Source organism: Archocentrus centrarchus, chromosome 20, assembly GCF_007364275.1.
Source record: "Archocentrus centrarchus isolate MPI-CPG fArcCen1 chromosome 20, fArcCen1, whole genome shotgun sequence".
Classification (NCBI taxonomy): domain Eukaryota; kingdom Metazoa; phylum Chordata; class Actinopteri; order Cichliformes; family Cichlidae; genus Archocentrus; species Archocentrus centrarchus.
Window position 1 is genome coordinate 13,347,144 of NC_044365.1, and position 25,968 is coordinate 13,373,111.

At 39.2% G+C, this 25,968-nt stretch overlaps 1 protein-coding gene across 1 annotated transcript; it reads left to right on the forward strand.

Annotated features, from left to right (window-relative positions):
- The first annotated feature begins 484 nt into the window (after window positions 1–484).
- Window positions 485–24,589, forward strand: LOC115799261 (leukocyte elastase inhibitor-like). Its single transcript, XM_030756323.1, has 9 exons — window positions 485–508; window positions 1,822–2,003; window positions 4,616–4,777; window positions 5,313–5,430; window positions 22,929–23,071; window positions 23,523–23,600; window positions 23,778–23,867; window positions 23,940–24,120; window positions 24,262–24,589. Exons 2-9 carry the CDS (start codon window positions 1,827–1,829, stop codon window positions 24,486–24,488), a joined length of 1,176 nt encoding a protein of 391 aa, XP_030612183.1. The 5' UTR covers window positions 485–508; window positions 1,822–1,826; the 3' UTR covers window positions 24,489–24,589.
- The last annotated feature ends 1,379 nt before the right edge of the window (window positions 24,590–25,968 follow it).

Consider the following 25,968-nt stretch of genomic DNA (forward strand, 5'->3'; position numbering starts at 1 on the left):
ATAGCTTAATTTGCACAGCATAACAAACACACATCACCATCCCAGACTTTAATAAACAAAGAACAATTTGTATGCAGACTGTATGTTTCCGGAGATTATTAAATCAACTATGACACTGCACTTGCACTTTGTCTTCTTCTTAGCATTCTTTTATTCATCTATCTATCCCTATTCTGTTCAGTGTAAAGTGAGATTGTTAGGAAACTCGTCCAAAACACACCCACTGGCACACCCATTGGCAGTAGACATGTTTCACTAATGGGTGTGAACTCTTCATTATTTCTCAAGCTGAAGTTACCCACTTGAGCCTGGGTGTGTCAGAGCTGACTTAAACACCGTGTCATTTAACTGAAAGAGTTTCTGCCAATAAATATTGGACATGGCTCAATATTACTGTAGCTTGATGACAAGAAAGATAACAGAGAAAGGTAACAGTCAGACGTTGCGCGACTAAGTTCTTCATTGATATCCTTTGATGCAGATTATCAGGATCGACAGAGACTCAAAGGTAAGTAATTAGATCAGAGTGAAAATGGATATTTGTCTACAGTCATGGCCAGATGCTTTGGCAGTGGCACAAATTTTGCATTTTATACATTTTCCCACTTCAGTTTTTATTTAGATTATTCTTTACATGTTTCCAATATAATGAAGAACAATCATGAGTATTATTTCTAAGGCTTTTATTGGCCAGTTTCAGTGTTGACCCTTCTTCTTCCTACCTTCTGAAATTCCCCTTGGCATCAGTGTCTGGGACAGATCCTGACTGATGGTGATCCACTCACACCTTATCAGTGCTCCAAGTTCCCTCTTTCTAAGGATTGACCATAGATTCTAAATTGGATTAAGAGAGTTTCCTAAAACAGTTAATTTGATGATCTCCAGATCACTTAGTTATCACTTTGCCTTTTGTGCCACAAAATTGCTCCTGGATTGTTGGTCTTTGGGGACATTTTTAGTAGGTCAATCTTTAAAAAGAGTGGACAAGCAGAGGCTCACAAACTGTGATTAACTTGGAGCGCTGACAAGGCGAGATCACCATCAGTCAGGATTTGGCCCAGGAAGGCCTGGGTTCGATTCCACCTTGGCCCAGGTGGAATCCCTCCCTCTCTGTGTGGAATTTGCATGTTCTCCCCGTGTCTGTGTGGTTTTTCTCCGGGTACTCCGGTTTCCTCCCACAGTCCAAAGACATGCACTTCTGGGGTTAGGTTAATTGGAAACTCTAAATTGCCCATAGGTATGAACGTGAATGTGTGGATGTTGTCTGTCTCTCTGTGTTGGCCCTGCGACAGGCTGGCGACCTGCCTCTCGCCCTGTGTCAGCTGGGATAGGCTCCAGCCCCCCCGCAAACCTGAACAGGATAAGCAGAAGTGAATGGATGGATGGATGGATGGATGGATGGATGGATGGATGGATGGATCATAAATACATGTACAAAATAATCTAAATAAGGAGCTGAAGTGATAAAGTGTATGAGCAACAAAATTTGTGCCACTTACAAATCCTTTGACCGTGGCTGTAGATATTGCAGGAAAGGGGAACACTGGCATGTTGGAAAAGTAAAAGCTAGCAGTGGAAATTTGAGTGCTTACATATTCTGGTAAAATTTTACAAGGGCATGCAGTATGTCTGTAAAATACTGTATTTTTCTAGTGTGATTTTACTTGAGTGTGAAAAAATCTGTATTTAGCTGCTTATCAGAATCACTCTTATCTTCTGATCTTCCATATCTGCACCTACATTTGGGATGGAAGAAATACATTTCTGCCAGCTTTAACTTTCAAGTAATTTCAGTTTAATCATCTTTCTTTTCTTTTTCAGACACAATGGCATCATCAGTCCCTTTATCCAAGGCTTGCACCACCTTCTGTCTGGCTATGCAGAAAAAGCTGAGTGAGGAGGACAACACTGCAAATATCTTCTTCTCCCCGATCAGCATCTCTTCAGCCCTGGCTATGGTGATGCTGGGGGCGCAGGGCAACACGGCCACACAGATGTCAGAGGTAGCGTATGCACATGTTGTGAAATCTATTCTCATGCTGACACACCCATTTGGACCACAGTGTCTGTACAGGCATGCTTTCAAATATAATGGGAAATCTGTAAATCTGGTTCATCATTGTGCTGGAATTTTGTTTAAGTACTGGATGAAAAGAAGAGGGTGTTGTTTCAGGTGTCCAGGTTACTGAGTGCACAGTACACTGAAATTCTTGATGATGTATGAAAAATTTCAAGGAGATTAAAAGCAGATTAATTTATATTAAATGGCATATAATAGATCTCAATATTTTAATAAATTTGTATTAGAGATGACAGGAAGGTTTGGGCACAGTTTCCGATGGAAAATTCTAACCTAACAGGCAGAGTGGGGTGTGACAGGAGAAAGTGTCTGTGTAGGCAATCATTACTCACTTGGTTTCCCAGTGTCCACGAAAGTAGTAGGGAGTGCTTCTGTTGGCTGAGATCCAGGAGAAGGAATAATTCCACTGCACTGTGAAAGATGGCATAAAACAGGAGATTATGGGTTTGAATCTCAGTCTGGACAAGCCTCCGATTAGCTGCTGGAATTAGACGTACAAGAACAGAAAGGTTTTTCTCTTATTTAATTTAATGACACTCAAGTATTCTTGACTTAAATACAAGTTGATCTGGACAGTTATCAAGAATGACCTAAGTTAAACTATAATAGGGTCTTAAACTTTTATAAACTTTTCTTGAAAAAAAAATATTAAAGCAGCAAAGCCAGAAAGGAGTGAAATGTTCCCGTCTTAAACTGGTAAATTTAAGAGATGGAAAGTGACAGTTTTCTTTACCCTACTCTACTTTACTTCACATTTTAATAGTGTTGTAGTACTCGAGATGGGTCTTGGTCTTGAGACCGCTTTATGACTGCATTTGGTCTCCGTCTTGTACTCTACAGTACTTTACTTCCCATTTTAAAGACCAATATTGTAGTTTTTACCACAGTAAGTGTTCTCTATAGTTCCACCTCACTTGTCAGATTTAGACTTTGCATTATTAACATTTGATAAACAAATAAAACATGTATTTATATTGATTATATGGCTCAATGTTATGGGTGAACTAAATTAAACTTGTAATAGTTTAATATAGTATTCAACATACAGAAAATATAGTTTAAACCCATATATTCCTCTTTAATAGTTTATAGGCCATTATAGGCTCATAGGCTCCAGAATGGAATGGAAGGATGGATGATGTTTTACTTGTAAAGGTCTACTTGCACTGCATGGTGGTGCTATTTTACTGCAGCAGTGAACTGGATACTAGTAAATTGTTACAACATTGTTCTGTGCAAGCCAAGAAACTGCAGATGGTAATACAGGAATGTGAATTACAGAATTCCATCAACTGCATTTGGAGTCATTATGATTTGTTTATAAAGGCTGGTTTGGCTCACATTCATAACCATGTGTTGAATTATAATTAGAGGGGAAATTGCTTTGTTACAGATACTGAATTAAAATATAAAGATATGTTTATGTAAACTGTAATATATATATATATATATATATATATATATATATATATATATATATATATATATATATATATATATATATATATATATGGGGGCTACTTTAGTCAGCTAATTACTGCAGAATATTTTGGACAGCGCTTCACAGCATCCTGCAAAAGAAACCCAAGAGTTTCTCAGGGAAAGAAATTAAACATTTCCTCAATGGCCAATTCAGTCACCAGAATTAAAGCTGAAAGACTGCACTGTGGTGGTGCACAGAGGCAAAATTAACTGTCAATGTCCAAATACTTATGGATCTGCCTCAGAGTCTTCCGCTGCAAGAAGAGCGTGTCCATGCATGCCTTCCAGGCTGCTGAGAATTGTCAGTTCACTAGTTACCAGACAGCAGATCTGCAGTGCTTTTGTACAACATATTATGCCAATGCCCCTCCAAATTTAACCTAAAATTTAATACGTTTTTGTTATGTATATTTCCAAAAGTGAGGCAGGTCACCACAAGGTATCTGTTTAAACAAATTCCTGTCCAGCTAAACACTAGTAACACAATCACACAAGCAAACCATGAAAACACCAGCTGTGATCCCTTTGTTTAACTGAAAGAAAAACTCCTCTCTCACAGGTCCTCGGCTTCTCTGAGGTAGGAGAACCAAAGCCAAAAGAAACACAGCAAGAGATGCAGTCATCGATGGTGACGCCGATCCAGACGCCGATGCAGACGCGGACGCAAATGCAGACGCAGACACAGCAGCAAACCAGACTGCCAAGCTATCTGCGCAAGGTGGTAACAAAGCCTACCAGTATGGATGACTAACGGCAGGGCAGGGAAAGGTTTTTTGCTCCAAAGTATCTCACATCTAATTTCCCACCACTTTGCTCATTAATTTCCAACACCTGGCTGCAAATGAATTTGCAGAAAAAAAGCAGATTTATGCAACAGGTGGAAAACTCAGTGTCTACACCATCAACAAAAGCATCGCATGCTGCATGTTCTAAATGTTTTACTTAAAATTAAATAGAATATTGAGATGATGGGTAATTGTAAGCTAGTATATTAATATTATACATAGTTGTCTTTCATCTGTCTTTTGCTCGATGTGGCTTTGTAACATGTAGGTTTTCTCTGACTGCTCACAGTGTCTGAAGCCTGAGGCTGGTGAGGATGATGTTCACGCCGCATTTGCCAAACTACTAACTGAGCTGAATAAGGCTGATGCTCCGTATTCCCTCAGTCTTGCCAACAGACTTTACGGGGAACAGTCCTATGAGTTTGTCAAGGTGTGTGTGAGGAAACTTGTTGTTAACCAGACTTAACTGATTAATTGCTGCAGTGAGTCACTGCAGCCCTGTTATTAGGTATGTAGATAAATATCTCCCAAATATTTCTTAAGCCCAAACTGTTACTCCCTGCTGGCTGGATCATGACTTACAAAATTTAGCACATTAACACCAATTTAATTAAGATTTTTTTTTTTTTTAATTAAAACACCAAATGTATATCACATACATGCCAATATAAACCATACAAAGTTGCACTTAAACAATACTAATAGACCTTCTTGGAGAAGGTGTCACCTCCTTATTTAGTCAAAGCTTCCCTACTCACAAACTGTGTATTTTTCCTTGCTGGTTAATTAAATTGGCAGTTGAGCTTTTCGCTAAAATCTTGTGCTTGATTGGTTAGTTCAAACTTCAGCTGTATCCAAAGTACTGGAAATATGATAACACAATGACATACTGAGCTTAACTTGATTGAAATGTCGCTTCTCTAGCTGTTGATTCTGTTTAAAGTGACTTAGTTTTACAATTACAGGAATTTTTAAATAACACCAAAAAGTACTACAAGGCTGAGCTCGAGTCTGTGGACTTTAAAGGCAATCCAGAGAAGGCCAGGGTCCACATTAACAGCTGGGTGGAGAAGCAGACAAAAGGTAAGCTAATGGACTCATGAGATCAGCAACTGAATCCAAGCCCTCTTCATAAAACCTTAACTTCAGCACTTCATTCTTCAGTAAACCCCTGAACATAATCAAGGCCGTGTGTTGCCATAATGTATTTTGGGAAATCATTTATAAATATGTACACATAATTTCTAGGAGACAGTAGCTATAGTTAGGCTGCCCTTTTTCTTACATTGTCCCAGACATCTGGTTCACATTGATGTCGCTGATTGCAAACTAGTTTTATCTGTATCCATCTAACTTAAAAAGGAAGACACCCTTTTGGGAAATATGAGGATGACGCAGCCCGAATAAGCATGCTGCGTGCGACTGAACACAACACATCTGGGCCCTATTCCAGGAAGCATGTTCAGCAAATTCTGAGTTGAAAATAAACTCTGAGTTGATCAACTCTGAAATCGATAACTGAGTTTCCCGTTCCAGAATCGCTGATTAAAGTCAGTTCAATCAACTCTGAGTATGCGCGTGCGCGATATAAGGAAAGAAAGCCATCATCAATGGAGCTCCGATAGAAGGATTCACCGTGGCAACGAGCATCCTCTATTTTAATCCAGTGGATCGAGGATTTTACTCCGTATTGAGCGGGACGTCAGCGCGTCCGCCAGATCTGCGCTGTAAACTAACACAAGTAAATGGACCGAACTTCATTTATTTATTTATTTTATTTTATTTTATTTTTTTGGTAAAATTATGTCACTGTGTTGGTGGTATGGTGACGGCTTGTAAAGACATTGTTTTAGGAGCACTATGTTTGACTGACTCCAGGAAGAGTAGCTGTAATTGTTACAGCTAATGGAGATCAAAATAAAATTTAAAAAAAAAAAAAAAAGCGCCTTTCTACAAAGTTCTTTAAGTTAATGCGTCTCATTCATACGTTCACGATGATATTCTGGGAAAGTGAGAGGCACCAAAAATAACGTAACTTTCTCTGATCATTATAAATGTTAAATACTCCACGTATGTTAGGGTGCAGGCATCAGACCAGCCTATGTATTTCTAATGTTTTTCTGTTACCAATGTTGTGACACTGTTACTGTAATCCTGTCTACAATAACCAGATCCTGACATGTAGATATAACATCTGCAGCTTTTAGGAATTTGAAAAAACAAATATTTATTTTCAGTCATTTAAAAAAAAAAAAATTAAATTAAATTAAGACACAGCAATAGACACTGATCTACTTCATATTTCACTTTCCTGAGACTGAAACGTTATTGGTACTATCGCCATGCAAATACTGTGAATGAATACATTTTAATCATTAATGTCAAGTGGTAGCAATGGAACGCACCATTTAAACTACTTTGTGTAAAAAAAGATTCGAACGTTCTGTGGCGCCCTATCAAAGGCAGTTAAGGTTGGAGCTGTAGTAGTAACTTTGTATCTGACACGTTTTCACTAAACTCGGTCGTTAGGACGCAGCATTCAGTAAACACAGACACTCAGCGTGAGTTTCCAGTTTGAAAGTGTATTCAGCAAAACGATTTCTGACAGGTCCTACTTCCGAGGTTTGTGCCTAACAAAATAAAAACAGTTGACTGCAATAACGCCGTAACATTGGTTTGCGATTACATTTTCGACAAGACAGAGCCTCAGATTGCTGCCATGTCCAGAGGAACCAGCTTTCCAAGAAATGGTGAGGCTCCTCCTCAGTGGAGCACACGAGAACAGCGTCCTCCGCTTAATGAAATTGACCGCCTCCGGACGGAAAACCGCAACCTCCGAGAGAGCACTCACAAGCGGAAAGGACACATCTATGGGCTCCTAGCAGAAAGGAGAGAATTGGTCCACTTAAATGAAGTTGACTCAATCACAAAAAAAATGAAGCAACTTCAGGAAAGGAACAAAAAGCTGGAAGAGGAAAGCAAAAGTATGAAGGAACAAAATGTGAATGTGGAAGAGACATGGGACATAGCAAAACTGAAAGAGGCTCTCGTCCAAAGCAGAAGTCCAGCAAAGATGGACAAGGAATTTGTGATTAAGAAATATGCGGAAAAAATGCATGAAATGCTAAAGCAAAATTTTGTGAAGCGCCAGCAGAAGCAAGAATGGGAGAAAAGAAATCCAGCAAAGATGGACAAGGAATTTGTGTGTAAGAAAGATGCGGAAGAAAAGCATGAAATGCTAAAGCAAAATTTTGTGAAGCGCCAGCAGAAGCAAGAAGGGGAGAAAAGAAATCGAGAAATCAAGCAGAGGCAAGAAGTGGAGGATTATGAGGAACTGGTGAGGAAGCACCAAGAACTGGAGGCCAAACATGCAGAAATCCAGGAGAAAAACATGGAATGGGAGGAAAAATATAGGCAACTTGAAACAGAGCATAAGGGACTGGAGAGAAGAAAAGCAGCACTGCAGGAGGAGACCAAAGAAAACAGGCAGAAATACAGCAAGCTTGAAGAAAAATTCCAGGCAGTGGTTGAAGAGTTCAACAAATTCAGGGAGAAATGTAAAAACATTGAGGAGGAAAATGTCAAATTTGTGCTTGAAGTGGCAAATTTGGAGGAGAAGAACAGGGAGCTCGAGGAGCAACAAAAGAAAAAGAAAAAACGCTCCAAATTCTTCTGGTCCAAGTCAGGCGATGCAGAGGGCGAGAAAAAAGCCATGAAAACTAAAGAAAAAGTGGATCAGGAAGAAGAAGCAGACAAGAAGAAAGGAGGTGGCTGGCGCTGGTTCACCAGACATAAGAAACATTCACGTGACAGAAGTGTGGAAGAAGCTGCTGGTGGCTCTGCTCAGGCTGGAGGACAGTAGTTTCCACCGTGATCCTCCCTCCACCTCCACCTTCACTCCTCCTTTCCTTTCTTCTCTCTCCCTCTCTGATCCCTCTCCCTTTCCTCTTTCTTTCTCTCTTCACTTCTCTTCTCGCTCCCTTTACGGGCAGCATGGAGGCTCAGTCATCAGCCTCACAGAAACCCTTCTCTGTCCACCAATTGTATATATTAAGCATTCAATAAATAAGCATAAAAAAAAAAATCAAATTTTTTCTGAACGCGTCTTCTTTTCTGCAGAACTGCAACTGTAAAGCCTGTTTGTCTATAAACTGGAAACCAGTATTAGTGTTAGGACTGGGTAATAATAATAATCTCTTGTAACCTGGTAAAACAGCAAGTGTACTTTGAGGCTGTAGGGTTGTTAAAAAGGAAGACACCTTTTTGGGAATTATGAGGATGACGCAGCACTTCTGACCTTTCAGCTGCCTGTAGAAAAGATATCAGTGATAAAGTTACTTTGGATGATAAATGATAATTTGGAGGATAAAAATGTATACATCAGGCAAAAATAAGAGTCTGCCTTTCACAGTGTGCTTCAATGGATAAAACAATCTTCATTTCAGTGGCCTTAGATCACTTTAATGAAACTGCCATAGAAGTGGAGCTTCTGTTTAAGCTCCATAAAACACACAAACATGGTTCACACAGATGTCAGTTGCATCAAAATGGCACCTCCTTTGTCCTTGGGATTGTTTCTACTCATTATTTATGATTTCTCACTCCAAAATCTTAGTCGTAGTTGTTCGGGGCAATGTAGTTAAGTAAGATTGACTTCATTGTTTGGAGGCTGGTTTCACGCGGGACTACAAGATTACTGCAACGTCTGCAAATTCTGTTTTCAAAATATTTTAATGGCCAAAGACAATATTTTGTCGTCGTTGTTGTTGTTCATTCTTACCTGTGAAAGGTGAGCATGTGATCCAGTTTCGACTGTAAAACGGTTTGAACAACTCCACGCAGCACCTGAATAATGCTCCTCTATTTTTATGTTTGCCACATCAAATATGGCGGCAAAGTTAACGCTCAATGCGGCGTCTACGTATATATGTCTATGATTATATCCAGTCATTTTGATCAGCTTGGTCCACTCTGTCATCATCATAGCATAAAAGTTTGATGTAAAATATATAATTTCTTTTACAATGTCTGTTGTCATCATTTACCCAACTTGAATTTTCACCAGATGAAGCTGAATTCTATTTTACATGAGATTTTTTTCAGTTTTTCTTCCTGTTTATGACAATTCCTTTGTTTGAATCATTATTCAGTAGAAATGTCATTTATTAATGGAATAGCATTAAAAAAAATTTTTATGCTATTTTTAATTTTTTAAAAACATTTTTCTTAAACATCTGTCATTATTTCTAGCATTAGATAAAAATGCTTACTGGATAAAAATGCTGAGAAAAACTGCTTTAATATTCCTCTGCATAAGCATTTCTCAACTGATCTAATCTCAGCTTCACTGATTCATGATGGCTGTCTGACAACCACAGTGGAGATATTTCACTGAGTTAAAGGTCAGAGTTCAGTCACAGTTTCATATTTAACTGAAAACTTGTAGAGCAGCTTTCCAAATCTGTAATAGTGAATGGTCAATTGACTGGTTCTTATAGCGCTTTTCCACTCCACCTAAGCACTCAAAGCGCTTTATACAATGCACAGAATGTAAAGGTAAATCAATAAAAGTCAAACATAAGAAATGTCTCAGCTTTATAGGTTTTAAATATTTCAGTACAGTTTTGGGAGGACGAGCCATTTAAAATAACAAATGCAGAGCGTGTCAGGAAAAGATTAAGCCATTATGAATGGATCCAGATGGGATGAGCTGGGAAATGGCTGGAGCCTGAAGTGGATCTAGGACTTATCCGGTCTGAATCCATGACCCTTGTCTGCTTGGATCCTTCCTTCTGTGGAGCTGGACTCGGACATGTTTTGCTGATCTGTTACGGAGCTGATGATCCCATCGGATGGATCCAGCAAAGCACCAAAATCACAGATTTAAGTAATTTTCAGTGGAAATTATGTTGTGATTAATGTTCTCAATTTCAGACACCACAACTTTCAAAATGACGACAACATTTAAGCCACTTCAAACACATTTAGCCTTAAAACTATTTCACTCTCATGCTCACTCCAATATTCACATTGTCTCCAGGATCCAGACATTTTTCCATCAGTGTGACCTTTTACAAAACAACAAATGATTGATCATTGATCAGAGAGCCGTCATCTATCCGCTGATCTTAGATCAGATTAAAATGGTTAAACTGGAAACATTAAAGTAGTTTTTCTGCAAATCTCATTTTTATCCAGTAATGGCAGAAATAATGAAATCCTCAATTAAATAAATGAATAAAGTGAGGTTGCTATTCCATCAGTAGATTCCATTTTTACTGTACAATTATTTAAACAAATAACCATAAACTGAACTGTCATAAACTGCAGCAAAAACAGTTTTTATTAAATAAAGACTGGCCTGAGGTCAGCTCCGCCCCTGGGGTCTGCTGCTGTCTCAGTCTCTAACACACAGGTCGGTCAGTAAACTCAGTCTGAGCTGTTTCTCCACAGTTTTATCTTCCCTTTCTATCTCCTGCAGTTTGTCCGTCAGGCTGAATAACTAGATTTGATCAGTTTTATAAATCTAAACAGACCGCTGTTGGTAAGCTTTGTTTCTCAACTCAATTAAAAACTGTTCATTCCAAAATCCGTTCTTTATTCCAAGGAAATCTGGTTTCATCCCCATCTTGTGTATCTTACTGGAACTCCTTTGTGCAGAATGTTAATTGGAAAAAAGTTTGGTCTCTCCCACACAAGTTTTTTCTCACTAACAAAGTCAAAGAAGTTTCTTTTAAATTAATTCATCAATTTTATCCAACTAAGCACTTTCTTCAGAAATACAAAGCTGATATTGATATTTCCTGCTCTTTTTTGTAAGCTCTACCCAGAAACTTCTGTTCATCTGTTTTGGAACTGTACATGCTCGAAGAAGTTTTGGAAAGACATTGTCGCTCTGATATCCAACTATATTCAACCAGATTTCCTTCTTTTTTTTGAAGATTTTTTGTTTGGTATCACAGATTTCAAGGCGAAAGATTCCTCTCCCACATACCTTATCAATCTAATATTGTTGCTTGCTAAATTTCATATTCATAAAAGTAAAATAATGCACAGGAAACCACTTTTTGACCTCTTCGTAATAGATGTAAAATTGTATGTTGACTCAATCTCAAACTCAGTTAACAAAAAGGCTATTAAAAACAATGAGTATTTGGAAAGACTATAACTTACTGTTGTAACTCGCATTTATTTGTGTCATTTTTTTTTCCCTTTCTTTTTTTTCCGTTTTGACAGTTTTCTATCTCTGTATTTTATGACTATATTCTTCTTTCATTTTATGTCCTTTGTTTATTACTGTACACTATTTCTTTCATGACTACTGTTACTGTGACACTCTGATGATAAATAAAGCTTAAAAAAAAAAAAAAGCTGTTCTGGAACAGGAAACTCAGAGTTGCCGATCTCAGAGTTGATCAACTCAGAGTAGGTTTATAAACTCAGAGTTTGTTGAACATGCTTCCTGGAATAGGCCCCAGCTCCGCCTCCTCCTCACCGTACTTCCCAAACGCAGGACCACCTCTCGTGATCACGATGGGCTCTATAATATAACAGTAATAATAATAATAACAACAGGCTAGTGAATAGATAGTGATTTACATTATGGAGGCAGCTGTCATTTCAAATTTTCTAACTTGTTGAAATATGGATCATCTCAAGGCGAAGGATTGTGGGATATGCAGTTCTTTTTTTCACTTTCTTTACCCTCATCCCTCAAATAACTGGGTATTGCTGATGAATGCTGGTTCTGGCTGTCTCCAAAATCAGCACTCATTTTGGAGACAGCCACCTACTGCTGGTGATTGATACAGAAGACAAAGTAATAAAGTTCAGTTAAAAATTATGCCCGAATAAGCATGCTGCGTGCGACTGAACACAACACATCTGGGCCCTATTCCAGGAAGCTTGTTCAGCAAATTCTGAGTTAAAAATAAACTCTGAGTTGATCAACTCTGAAATCGATAACTGAGTTTCCCGTTCCAGAATCGCTGATTAAAGTCAGTTCAATCAACTCTGAGTATGCGCGTGCACGATATAAGGAAAGAAAGCCATCATCAATGGAGCTCCGATACAAGGATTCACCGTGGCAACGAGCATCCTCTATTTTAATCCAGTGGATCGAGGATTTTACTCTGTATTGAGCGGGACGTCAGCGCGTCCGCCAGATCTGCGCTGTAAACTAACACAAGTAAATGGACCGAACTTCATTTATTTATTTATTTTATTTTATTTTATTTTTTTGGTAAAATTATGTCACTGTGTTGGTGGTATGGTGACGGCTTGTAAAGACATTGTTTTAGGAGCACTATGTTTGACTGACTCCAGGAAGAGTAGCTGTAATTGTTACAGCTAATGGAGATCAAAATAAAATTAAAAAAAAAAAAAAAAAAAAAGCGCCTTTCTACAAAGTTCTTTAAGTTAATGCGTCTCATTCATACGTTCACGATGATATTCTGGGAAAGTGAGAGGCACCAAAAATAACGTAACTTTCTCTGATCATTATAAATGTTAAATACTCCACGTATGTTAGGGTGCAGGCATCAGACCAGCCTATGTATTTCTAATGTTTTTCTGTTACCAATGTTGTGACACTGTTACTGTAATCCTGTCTACAATAACCAGATCCTGACATGTAGATATAACATCTGCAGCTTTTAGGAATTTGAAAACGCATATTTATTTTCAGTCATTTAAAAAAAAAAAATTAAATTAAATTAAGACACAGCAATAGACACTGATCTACTGAAACGTTATTGGTACTTCCGCCATGCAAATACTGTGAATGAATACATTTTAATCATTAATGTCAAGTGGTAGCAATGGAACGCACCATTTAAACTACTTTGTGTAAAAAAAGATTCGAACGTTCTGTGGCGCCCTATCAAAGGCAGTTAAGGTTGGAGCTGTAGTAGTAACTTTGTATCTGACACGTTTTCACTAAACTCGGTCGTTAGGACGCAGCATTCAGTAAACACAGACACTCAGCGTGAGTTTCCAGTTTGAAAGTGTATTCAGCAAAACGATTTCTGACAGGTCCTACTTCCGGGGTTTGTGCCTAACAAAATAAAAACAGTTGACTGCAATAACGCCGTAACATTGGTTTGCGATTACATTTTCGACAAGACAGAGCCTCAGATTGCTGCCATGTCCAGAGGAACCAGCTTTCCAAGAAATGGTGAGGCTCCTCCTCAGTGGAGCACACGAGAACAGCGTCCTCCGCTTAATGAAATTGACCGCCTCCGGACGGAAAACCGCAACCTCCGAGAGAGCACTCACAAGCTGAAAGGACGCATCTATGGGCTCCTAGCAGAAAGGAGAGAATTGGTCCACTTAAATGAAGTTGACTCAATCACAACAAAAATGAAGCAACTTCAGGAAGGGAACAAAAAGCTGGAAGAGGAAAGCAAAAGTATGAAGGAACAAAATGTGAATGTGGAAGAGACATGGGACATAGCAAAACTGAAAGAGGCTCTCGTCCAAAGCAGAAGTCCAGCAAAGATGGACAAGGAATTTGTGATTAAGAAATATGCGGAAAAAATGCATGAAATGCTAAAGCAAAATTTTGTGAAGCGCCAGCAGAAGCAAGAATGGGAGAAAAGAAATCCAGCAAAGATGGACAAGGAATTTGTGATTAAGAAAGATGCGGAAGAAATGCATGAAATGCTAAAGCAGAACTTTGTGAAGCGCCAGCAGAAGCAAGAAGGGGAGAAAAGAAATCAAGAAATCAAGCAGAGGCAAGAAGTGGAGGATTATGAGGAACTGGTGAGGAAGCACCAAGAACTGGAGGCCAAACATGCAGAAATCCAGGAGAAAAACATGGAATGGGAGGAAAAATATAGGCAACTTGAAACAGAGCATAAGGGACTGGAGCGAAGAAAAGCAGCACTGCAGGAGGAGACCATAGAAAACAGGCAGAAATACAGAAAGCTTGAAGAAAAATTCCAGGCAGTGGTTGAAGAGTTCAACAAATTCAGGGAGAAATGTAAAAACATTGAGGAGGAAAATGTCAAATTTGTGCTTGAAGTGGCAAATTTGGAGGAGAAGAACAGGGAGCTCAAGGAGCAACAAAAGAAAAAGAAAAAACGCTCCAAATTCTTCTGGTCCAAGTCAGGCGATGCAGAGGGCGAGAAAAAAGCCATGAAAGCTAAAGAAAAAGTGGATCAGGAAGAAGAAGCAGACAAGAAGAAAGGAGGTGGCTGGCGCTGGTTCACCAGACATAAGAAACATTCACGTGACAGAAGTGTGGAAGAAGCTGCTGGTGGCTCTGCTCAGGCTGGAGGACAGTAGTTTCCACCGTGATCCTCCCTCCACCTCCACCTTCACTCCTCCTTTCCTTTCTTCTCTCTCCCTCTCTGATCCCTCTCCCTTTCCTCTTTCTTTCTCTCTTCACTTCTCTTCTCGCTCCCTTTACGGGCAGCATGGAGGCTCAGTCATCAGCCTCACAGAAACCCTTCTCTGTCCACCAATTGTATATATTAAGCATTCAATAAATAAGCATAAAAAAAAAAATCAAATTTTTCTGAACGCGTCTTCTTTTCTGCAGAACTGCAACTGTAAAGCCTGTTTGTCTATAAACTGGAAACCAGTATTAGTGTTAGGACTGGGTAATAATAATAATCTCTTGTAACCTGGTAAAACAGCAAGTGTACTTTGAGGCTGTAGGGTTGTTAAAAAGGAAGACACCTTTTTGGGAATTATGAGGATGACGCAGCACTTCTGACCTTTCAGCTGCCTGTAGAAAAGATATCAGTGATAAAGTTACTTTGGATGATAAATGATAATTTGGAGGATAAAAATGTATACATCAGGCAAAAATAAGAGTCTGCCTTTCACAGTGTGCTTCTATGGATAAAACAATCTTCATTTCAGTGGCCTTAGATCACTTTAATGAAACTGCCATAGAAGTGGAGCTTCTGTTTAAGCTCCATAAAACACACAAACATGGTTCACACAGATGTCAGTTGCATCAAAATGGCACCTCCTTTGTCCTTGGGATTGTTTCTACTCATTATTTATGATTTCTCACTCCAAAATCTTAGTCGTAGTTGTTGGGGGCAATGTAGTTAAGTAAGATTGACTTCATTGTTTGGAGGCTGGTTTCACGCGGGACTACAAGATTACTGCAACGTCTGCAAATTCTGTTTTCAAAATATTTTAATGGCCAAAGACAATATTTTGTCGTTGTTGTTGTTGTTGTTGTTCATTCTTACCTGTGAAAGGTGAGCATGTGATCCAGTTTCGACTGTAAAACGGTTTGAACAACTCCACGCAGCACCTGAATAATGCTCCTCTATTTTTATGTTTGCCACATCAAATATGGCGGCAAAGTTAACGCTCAATGCGGCGTCTACATATATATGTCTATGATTATATCCAGTCATTTTGATCAGCTTGGTCCACTCTGTCATCATCATAGCATAAAAGTTTGATGTAAAATATATAATTTCTTTTACAATATCTGTTGTCATCATTTACCCAACTTGAATTTTCACCAGATGAAGCTGAATCCTATTTTACATGAGATTTTTTTCAGTTTTTCTTCCTGTTTATGACAATTCCTTTGTTTGAATCATTATTCAGTAGAAATGTCATTTATTAATGGAATAGCAAGCTCACTTTTTAAAAAATTTTCTTAAACATCTGTCATTATTTCTAGCATTAGATAAAAATGCTTACTGGATAAAAATGCTGAGAAAAACTGCTTTAATATTCCTCTGCATAAGCATTTCTCAACTGATCTAATCTCAGCTTCACTGATTCATGATGGCTGTCTGACAACCACAGTGGAGATATTTCACTGAGTTAAAGGTCAGAGTTCAGTCACAGTTTCATATTTAACTGAAAACTTGTAGAGCAGCTTTCCAAATCTGTAATAGTGAATGGTCAGTTGACTGGTTCTTATAGCGCTTTTCCACTCCACCTAAGCACTCAAAGCGCTTTATACAATGCACAGAATGTAAAGGTAAATCAATAAAAGTCAAACATAAGAAATGTCTCAGCTTTATAGGTTTTAAATATTTCAGTACAGTTTTGGGAGGACGAGCCATTTAAAATAACAAATGCAGAGCGTGTCAGGAAAAATTAAGCCATTATGAATGGATCCAGATGGGATGAGCTGGGAAATGGCTGGAGCCTGAAGTGGATCTAGGACTTATCCGGTCTGAATCCATGACCCTTGTCTGCTTTGGATCCTTCCTTCTGTGGAGCTGGACTCGGACATGTTTTGCTGATCTGTTACGGAGCTGATGATCCCATCGGATGGATCCAGCAAAGCACCAAAATCACAGATTTAAGTAATTTTCAGTGGAAATTATGTTGTGATTAATGTTCTCAATTTCAGACACCACAACTTTCAAAATGACGACAACATTTAAGCCACTTCAAACACATTTAGCCTTAAAACTATTTCACTCTCATGTTCACTCCAATATTCACATTGTCTCCAGGATCCAGACATTTTTCCATCAGTGTGACCTTTTACAAAACAACAAATGATTGATCATTGATCAGAGAGCCGTCATCTATCCGCTGATCTTAGATCAGATTAAAATGGTTAAACTGGAAACATTAAAGTAGTTTTTCTGCAAATCTCATTTTTATCCAGTAATGGCAGAAATAATGAAATCCTCAATTAAATAAATGAATAAAGTGAGGTTGCTATTCCATCAGTAGATTCCATTTTTACTGTACAATTATTTAAACAAATAACCATAAACTGAACTGTCATAAACTGCAGCAAAAACAGTTTTTATTAAATAAAGACTGGCCTGAGGTCAGCTCCGCCCCTGGGGTCTGCTGCTGTCTCAGTCTCTAACACACAGGTCGGTCAGTAAACTCAGTCTGAGCTGTTTCTCCACAGTTTTATCTTCCCTTTCTATCTCCTGCAGTTTGTCCGTCAGGCTGAATAACTAGATTTGATCAGTTTTATAAATCTAAACAGACCGCTGTTGGTAAGCTTTGTTTCTCAACTCAATTAAAAACTGTTCATTCCAAAATCCGTTCTTTATTCCAAGGAAATCTGGTTTCATCCCCATCTTGTGTATCTTACTGGAACTCCTTTGTGCAGAATGTTAATTGGAAAAAAGTTTGGTCTCTCCCACACAAGTTTTTTCTCACTAACAAAGTCAAAGAAGTTTCTTTTAAATTAATTCATCAATTTTATCCAACTAAGCACTTTCTTCAGAAATACAAAGCTGATATTGATATTTCCTGCTCTTTTTTGTAAGCTCTACCCAGAAACTTCTGTTCATCTGTTTTGGAACTGTACATGCTCGAAGAAGTTTTGGAAAGACATTGTCGCTCTGATATCCAACTATATTCAACCAGATTTCCTTCTTTTTTTTGAAGATTTTTTGTTTGGTATCACAGATTTCAAGGCGAAAGATTCCTCTCCCACATACCTTATCAATCTAATATTGTTGCTTGCTAAATTTCATATTCATAAAAGTAAAATAATGCACAGGAAACCACTTTTTGACCTCTTCGTAATAGATGTAAAATTGTATCTTGACTCAATCTCAAACTCAGTTAACAAAAAGGCTATTAAAAACAATGAGTATTTGGAAAGACTATAACTTACTGTTGTAACTCGCATTTATTTGTGTCATTTTTTTTCCCTTTCTTTTTTTTCCGTTTTGACAGTTTTCTATCTCTGTATTTTATGACTATATTCTTCTTTCATTTTATGTCCTTTGTTTATTACTGTACACTATTTCTTTCATGACTACTGTTACTGTGACACTCTGATGATAAATAAAGCTTAAAAAAAAAAAAAAAGCTGTTCTGGAACAGGAAACTCAGAGTTGCCGATCTCAGAGTTGATCAACTCAGAGTAGGTTTATAAACTCAGAGTTTGTTGAACATGCTTCCTGGAATAGGCCCCAGCTCCGCCTCCTCCTCACCGTACTTCCCAAACGCAGGACCACCTCTCGTGATCACGATGGGCTCTATAATATAACAGTAATAATAATAATAACAACAGGCTAGTGAATAGATAGTGATTTACATTATGGAGGCAGCTGTCATTTCAAATTTTCTAACTTGTTGAAATATGGATCATCTCAAGGCGAAGGATTGTGGGATATGCAGTTCTTTTTTTCACTTTCTTTACCCTCATCCCTCAAATAACTGGGTATTGCTGATGAATGCTGGTTCTGGCTGTCTCCAAAATCAGCACTCATTTTGGAGACAGCCACCTACTGCTGGTGATTGATACAGAAGACAAAGTAATAAAGTTCAGTTAAAAATTATGCCCGAATAAGCATGCTGCGTGCGACTGAACACAACACATCTGGGCCCTATTCCAGGAAGCTTGTTCAGCAAATTCTGAGTTAAAAATAAACTCTGAGTTGATCAACTCTGAAATCGATAACTGAGTTTCCCGTTCCAGAATCGCTGATTAAAGTCAGTTCAATCAACTCTGAGTATGCGCGTGCACGATATAAGGAAAGAAAGCCATCATCAATGGAGCTCCGATACAAGGATTCACCGTGGCAACGAGCATCCTCTATTTTAATCCAGTGGATCGAGGATTTTACTCTGTATTGAGCGGGACGTCAGCGCGTCCGCCAGATCTGCGCTGTAAACTAACACAAGTAAATGGACCGAACTTCATTTATTTATTTATTTTATTTTATTTTATTTTTTTGGTAAAATTATGTCACTGTGTTGGTGGTATGGTGACGGCTTGTAAAGACATTGTTTTAGGAGCACTATGTTTGACTGACTCCAGGAAGAGTAGCTGTAATTGTTACAGCTAATGGAGATCAAAATAAAATTAAAAAAAAAAAAAAAAAAAAAAAGCGCCTTTCTACAAAGTTCTTTAAGTTAATGCGTCTCATTCATACGTTCACGATGATATTCTGGGAAAGTGAGAGGCACCAAAAATAACGTAACTTTCTCTGATCATTATAAATGTTAAATACTCCACGTATGTTAGGGTGCAGGCATCAGACCAGCCTATGTATTTCTAATGTTTTTCTGTTACCAATGTTGTGACACTGTTACTGTAATCCTGTCTACAATAACCAGATCCTGACATGTAGATATAACATCTGCAGCTTTTAGGAATTTGAAAACGCATATTTATTTTCAGTCATTTAAAAAAAAAAAATTAAATTAAATTAAGACACAGCAATAGACACTGATCTACTGAAACGTTATTGGTACTTCCGCCATGCAAATACTGTGAATGAATACATTTTAATCATTAATGTCAAGTGGTAGCAATGGAACGCACCATTTAAACTACTTTGTGTAAAAAAAGATTCGAACGTTCTGTGGCGCCCTATCAAAGGCAGTTAAGGTTGGAGCTGTAGTAGTAACTTTGTATCTGACACGTTTTCACTAAACTTGGTCGTTAGGACGCAGCATTCAGTAAACACAGACTCTCAGCGTGAGTTTCCAGTTTGAAAGTGTATTCAGCAAAACGATTTCTGACAGGTCCTACTTCCGGGGTTTGTGCCTAACAAAAATAAAAACAGTTGACTGCAATAACGCCGTAACATTGGTTTGTGATTACATTTTCGACAAGACAGAGCCTCAGATTGCTGCCATGTCCAGAGGAACCAGCTTTCCAAGAAATGGTGAGGCTCCTCCTCAGTGGAGCACACGAGAACAGCGTCCTCCGCTTAATGAAATTGACCGCCTCCGGACGGAAAACCGCAACCTCCGAGAGAGCACTTACAAGCTGAAAGGACGCATCTATGGGCTCCTAGCAGAAAGGAGAGAATTGGTCCACTTAAATGAAGTTGACTCAATCACAACAAAAATGAAGCAACTTCAGGAAGGGAACAAAAAGCTGGAAGAGGAAAGCAAAAGTATGAAGGAACAAAATGTGAATGTGGAAGAGACATGGGACATAGCAAAACTGAAAGAGGCTCTCGTCCAAAGCAGAAGTCCAGCAAAGATGGACAAGGAATTTGTGATTAAGAAATATGCGGAAAAAATGCATGAAATGCTAAAGCAAAATTTTGTGAAGCGCCAGCAGAAGCAAGAACGGGAGAAAAGAAATCCAGCAAAGATGGACAAGGAATTTGTGATTAAGAAAGATGCGGAAGAAATGCATGAAATGCTAGCAGAACTTTGTGAAGCGCCAGCAGAAGCAAGAAGGGGAGAAAAGAAATCAAGAAATCAAGCAGAGGCAAGAAGTGGAGGATTATGAGGAACTGGTGAGGAAGCACCAAGAACTGGAGGCCAAACATGCAGAAATCCAGGAGAAAAACATGGAATGGGAGGAAAAATATAGGCAACTTGAAACAGAGCATAAGGGACTGGAGAGAAGAAAAGCAGCACTGCAGGAGGAGACCAAAGAAAACAGGCAGAAATACAGCGAGCTTGAAGAAAAATTCCAGGCAGTGGTTGAAGAGTTCAACAAATTCAGGGAGAAATGTAAAAACATTGAGGAGGAAAATGTCAAATTTGTGCTTGAAGTGGCAAATTTGGAGGAGAAGAACAGGGAGCTCGAGGAGCAACAAAAGAAAAAGAAAAAACGCTCCAAATTCTTCTGGTCCAAGTCAGGCGATGCAGAGGCCGAGAAAAACGCCATGACAGCTAAAGAAAAAGTGGATCAGGAAGAAGAAGCAGACAAGAAGAAAGGAGGTGGCTGGCGCTGGTTCACCAGACATAAGAAACATTCACGTGACAGAAGTGTGGAAGAAGCTGCTGGTGGCTCTGCTCAGGCTGGAGGACAGTAGTTTCCACCGTGATCCTCCCTCCACCTCCACCTTCACTCCTCCTTTCCTTTCTTCTCTCTCCCTCTCTGATCCCTCTCCCTTTCCTCTTTCTTTCTCTCTTCACTTCTCTTCTCGCTCCCTTTACGGGCAGCATGGAGGCTCAGTCATCAGCCTCACAGAAACCCTTCTCTGTCCACCAATTGTATATATTAAGCATTCAATAAATAAGCATAAAAAAAAAAAATCAAATTTTTTCTGAACGCGTCTTCTTTTCTGCAGAACTGCAACTGTAAAGCCTGTTTGTCTATAAACTGGAAACCAGTATTAGTGTTAGGACTGGGTAATAATAATAATCTCTTGTAACCTGGTAAAACAGCAAGTGTACTTTGAGGCTGTAGGGTTGAACTACCATCACCCAGGACCTCAAGTGGGAGCCCACCATCACCTCTGTCGTCAAAAAGGCCCAGCAGAGGATGTACTTCCTGCGGCAGTTGAAGAAATTCAACTTGCCAGCAAGGACCATGGTGCAGTTCTATACTGCCATCATTGAGTCCATCCTTACCTCCTCCATCACTGTGTGGTACGCTGGAGCCACCACTAGGGACAAACAGAGACTACAGCGCGTTGTGCACTCTGCTGAGAAGGTGATTGGCTGTAACCTCCCATCTCTCCAGGACCTGTACACCTCCAGGACACTGGGGCGTGCAGGTCGGATCACAGCCGACCACTCTCACCCTGGGCACAGACTTTTTGACCCTCTCCCCTCAGGCAGGAGGCTACGGTCCATACGGACCAGAACCTCCCGCCATAAGAACAGTTTCTTCCCCTCTGCTGTTGGACTCATGAACAATTACCCTAAGACTGTTACCACCACCCTCCACAAACGCTGATGACCCTATGTCTATGCACCTGTCTGATTGCACTGATGTACATATTAGTGGAATATAGTTTACATTCTTTTATCTTTTAATTAGTCTCTGCACTGTATATTTTGTAAGCTCTAATATCTCTGTATATTTGCAATTTGTATACTTGTATATTGTCTTATAGTTTTTATACTTATTTGTTTTTTGTTTTTTCTGTAAGCACGAAGTACCGCAGCAATTTCCTAATGCTGTGAACCTGTTCACCCATATGGCAATAAAAACCTTCTGATTCTGATTCTGATTGTTAAAAAGGAAGCCACTTTTTTGGGAATTATGAGGATGACGCAGCACTTCTGACCTTTCAGCTGCCTGTAGAAAAGATATCAGTGATAAAGTTACTTTGGATGATAAATGATTTGTCACAAGGATAAAAATGTATACATCAGGCAAAAATAAGAGTCTGCCTTCCACAGTGTGCTTCTATGGATAAAACAATCTTCATTTCAGTGGCCTTAGATCACTTTAAAATGATCTCCACTGTAAGTCTATTCAGCATCGAGCAGCATCACTGCAGGGCTTTACTGTTCAGTTAAATGCAAGTAATGCAAGTCCAGCCAGTTTCCTGCTATTAATAAAACCATCACAGCAGTATGATGCTGTAAACAGCAGACCAGCTTCTTATAAGATTCAGTGACAGTGTGATACTCTATCAGGACAGGTGTTGGTATATTTCTACTTTGACTACATGTCTTTAACAGGTTTTTATTTTTCAGATCTGTATGGAATTAGCTGCTGTTGACACTTTAGCTTTATATTATCTTAAGTGTAGCAGGACATGTAAGAGTATGAACAATTCAGTGTTCATAGGACACTTTCCATGAGGGTTACAGCACTATGGTGCCACCTGCTGGAAATCAGACAAACTAGTTCTTGATCCCAGTTTAAAATCAATACTCAGTTCCCTGTTACAGAGGTCATAATATTTTTCTTTTTACAATAAAATAAAGTTAATCTCATGGTTTTAATAAATTCTCTTCACCAGAGAAGATCAAGAACTTGCTCGATCAGGACGCAGTGAATGGCCTGACGAAGATGGTTCTCGTGAGCGCCATTTACTTCAAAGGCAAATGGAACAAGCAGTTTGAGAAGGAGAGGACTGTTGATGTGCAGTTTCGATTGAACAAGGTAACAATGAAGAAAGGTGCACGGGATGGTGCAATTATACTTCACTCAGTCACCCTGAAGTTTATAGCAATACAGCAGAGCTGCTGATTTTGCTGGATGGGAAAGTAAAGGCTGGAGCTCTGAGGTGTCATGCTTTTAGCTTGATCTCTTTCTAGCTCTTTCCAGCAAAGGCGGAAAAACTGAAATATAGATGGAGTCTTCATTTAGGTTTGAGGACAAGGTACAATATTTCCATCTTTTTTCCTTAGTAAACACAACATTTCTGATAACCTGTAGGCTGGTCTGAGCTGCTTCTGTGAAAGCAGTTTAGTGGGTAGAGGCGCTCTCAGTTATACAAAACTATCTGCTGGTTAGACTAAAATCATGAAACAAATATCAAAGGGATTGTGGATTTTGAGAAAATGTCTGACTAAACAAGGAAAGCATTTATTCTGTCTCCTCTTGTCTTTAGAAAGTCACTAAGCCAGTGAAGATGATGCACCAGACAAGTAAATTTGCGTTTGCGTCCATTCCTGAGGCCAGCTGCAAGGTAACATTCATTATTTCCAACAGATTTCAATGAAACACGTTAACAGTATTTCACCAGCGTGATCCGAGGAACGAGATTTTCAGATGATTTTTCTTTTACCAAAAACCACTTGTTCTGGATTAGGAAGAAATATCATTTTAATATAGTGCAAAATGAAAACACAATGTTTTTGGACAGATTCTAGAGATGCCCTATAAAGGAAACGACCTCAGCATGCTCATATTCCTGCCTGATGACATCGAGGACGATACAACAGGCCTGCAAAAAGTAAGATGCACTTAAAAATACAGTAAATGTCCAATTATAAGCAGACAGGCTAGTGACACTGTGTCCACACAGCTGCAGAAGCTGCTGACCTATCAGAACTTCGTGGACTGGACGCATCCAGATAAGATGAGGCAAACTGAAGTTGAAGTGCAGCTCCCTCGATTCAAGATGGAGGAGAAATACGACTTGAAAAAGCTCCTGACAAGCATGGGAATGGAGGACGCATTTGATAGCAGCAAGAGTAACTTCTCTGGTGAGACATATCGCACCAATGAGACAGAATCACCTGCACGGTTATGTTAAGAGCCCAGTGCAACTGAGCACACAAACAGTAAAGCATCATCTGTGTTAAAACAAACAAGATGACTGATTTCTCTTTTTCTTCATCTAATAGGAATGTCTCCAGCAAATGATCTGTTTGTGTCCAAAGTTGTCCACAAGGCTTTTGTGGATGTAAATGAAGAAGGAACTGAGGCTGCTGCTGCCACTGGGATTGCCATAGGGGTAACCTCTATAACGATTCCTGTTGAGTTCATTGCTGACCACCCCTTCCTTTTCTTCATCAGGCATAACACCACTAAGAATATTCTCTTTGTGGGACGGTTCTGTTCCCCCAAGTAAACACTATTTGACACTGACATGAATGAATTATAAGACATATATATAAAAGATTTTGTAAGGTAAGCCTAGCTTACACAAATGGATTAAAGAAGTTTTGTTAAAACACCAAGTACCTTGCTGTGTAGTCTTTATTCACTGTCGCACAAGGCAAAGCATTAAAGTCATGAAGTCTGCAGAGGAGCAGGAAATAAAAATATCCACAGTTTAATCCAGTTCAACTTCACCCATCGCTACCAGCATATTTCATGCAGGAAAGACAAAAAAAAAGAAAAAAAAAGTGCTAATGGGAGTGGGTGGGATTGGTTCAGGAATAACAAGGATTCTGCTGAGAGCAGTGCAGATTTGTGGCTCCAATACAAGCAGACCTGATGAGGGAGCTGTTACTGTACTGATAAAATAATGAAACTCTTCTGCCTCTGCCTGGGAGCAGCGCAGCAGATTAAAAAAAAAGAGAGAGAGAGGAGGCTGAGAGACTTTAGAGACTTCTGTGTTGTAGTTTCCATCATTTTCACCAAAATCTGAGAAGCTTACCTTTTTGGTAACTTGTAACTTTCCCTGATGGGTGTGGCATTTGATGGGGTAACTCTCTACTTCTGACTGCAATAAATAGCCTTCCCTTCATATGCACTGTGTAAAAGCCTGCCTGTCCTGCAGAGCTAATTAAAATGTGGGATGGTGCCAAGGGACATCTGGTCACCCTAGTCACGAGCGTAAATTTCGCATCTCTTTGGTTTTTGCTGCAGGCTGTGTGATGCTGCAGGTACTTATTAAAGCCAGTATTTGGTATTTAAATTAAGACATGAATCTGGCACATTATACGTGCATTTTCAGTATGGCAGACCTGTGTAAAAGCTCTTATAGATGCAAAAAAGAAAGATTGGTGAGAAAAGACATGCAGAGACCAATTAGAAGGTCAGTGGATTGACCCCTGACTCCTGCACCCCAAGTGTGTTTTAGATAAAAGTGCTTAGGTATACATAAAAGCACTGAAAGTGCATATCTGAACATTGCACTAGTTTAAAACAATGAATCCCCCAAAATTACTAATATTCAATGTTACCTCTCAAGGTCGAGGGGAAAACAGGGCATAACATGGAGCGCTGCTCCCCCACTCCAACCACACCCAAGAAAAGCCAGCAATACTATTGTGGTATGTATTATGCAGCAGTTTATTTGCCTCAGAGGTGAGCAGTGCCAAAACAACAAACAAAACAGTGCTAATTGTGCCTAATCTGACCTACAAAACAAAAGACAGGTGTCTTACCTGGGCTCCTACCCATAAACATGAGTAAACTGGAATAGAAACAAAATATGGCTTCTCCCTCCCACATACCTGCTGCAGTGCTAAATATTTACAGTGGCTATCAATCACAGGTTACTATTTCCAAATCTATGTACAACACTTATGAACTAGTACCAGTTGCAGTCAAGACTAGCACACACAGATGAACACACTCAAAGCACAGGCAGACAGTGGTTC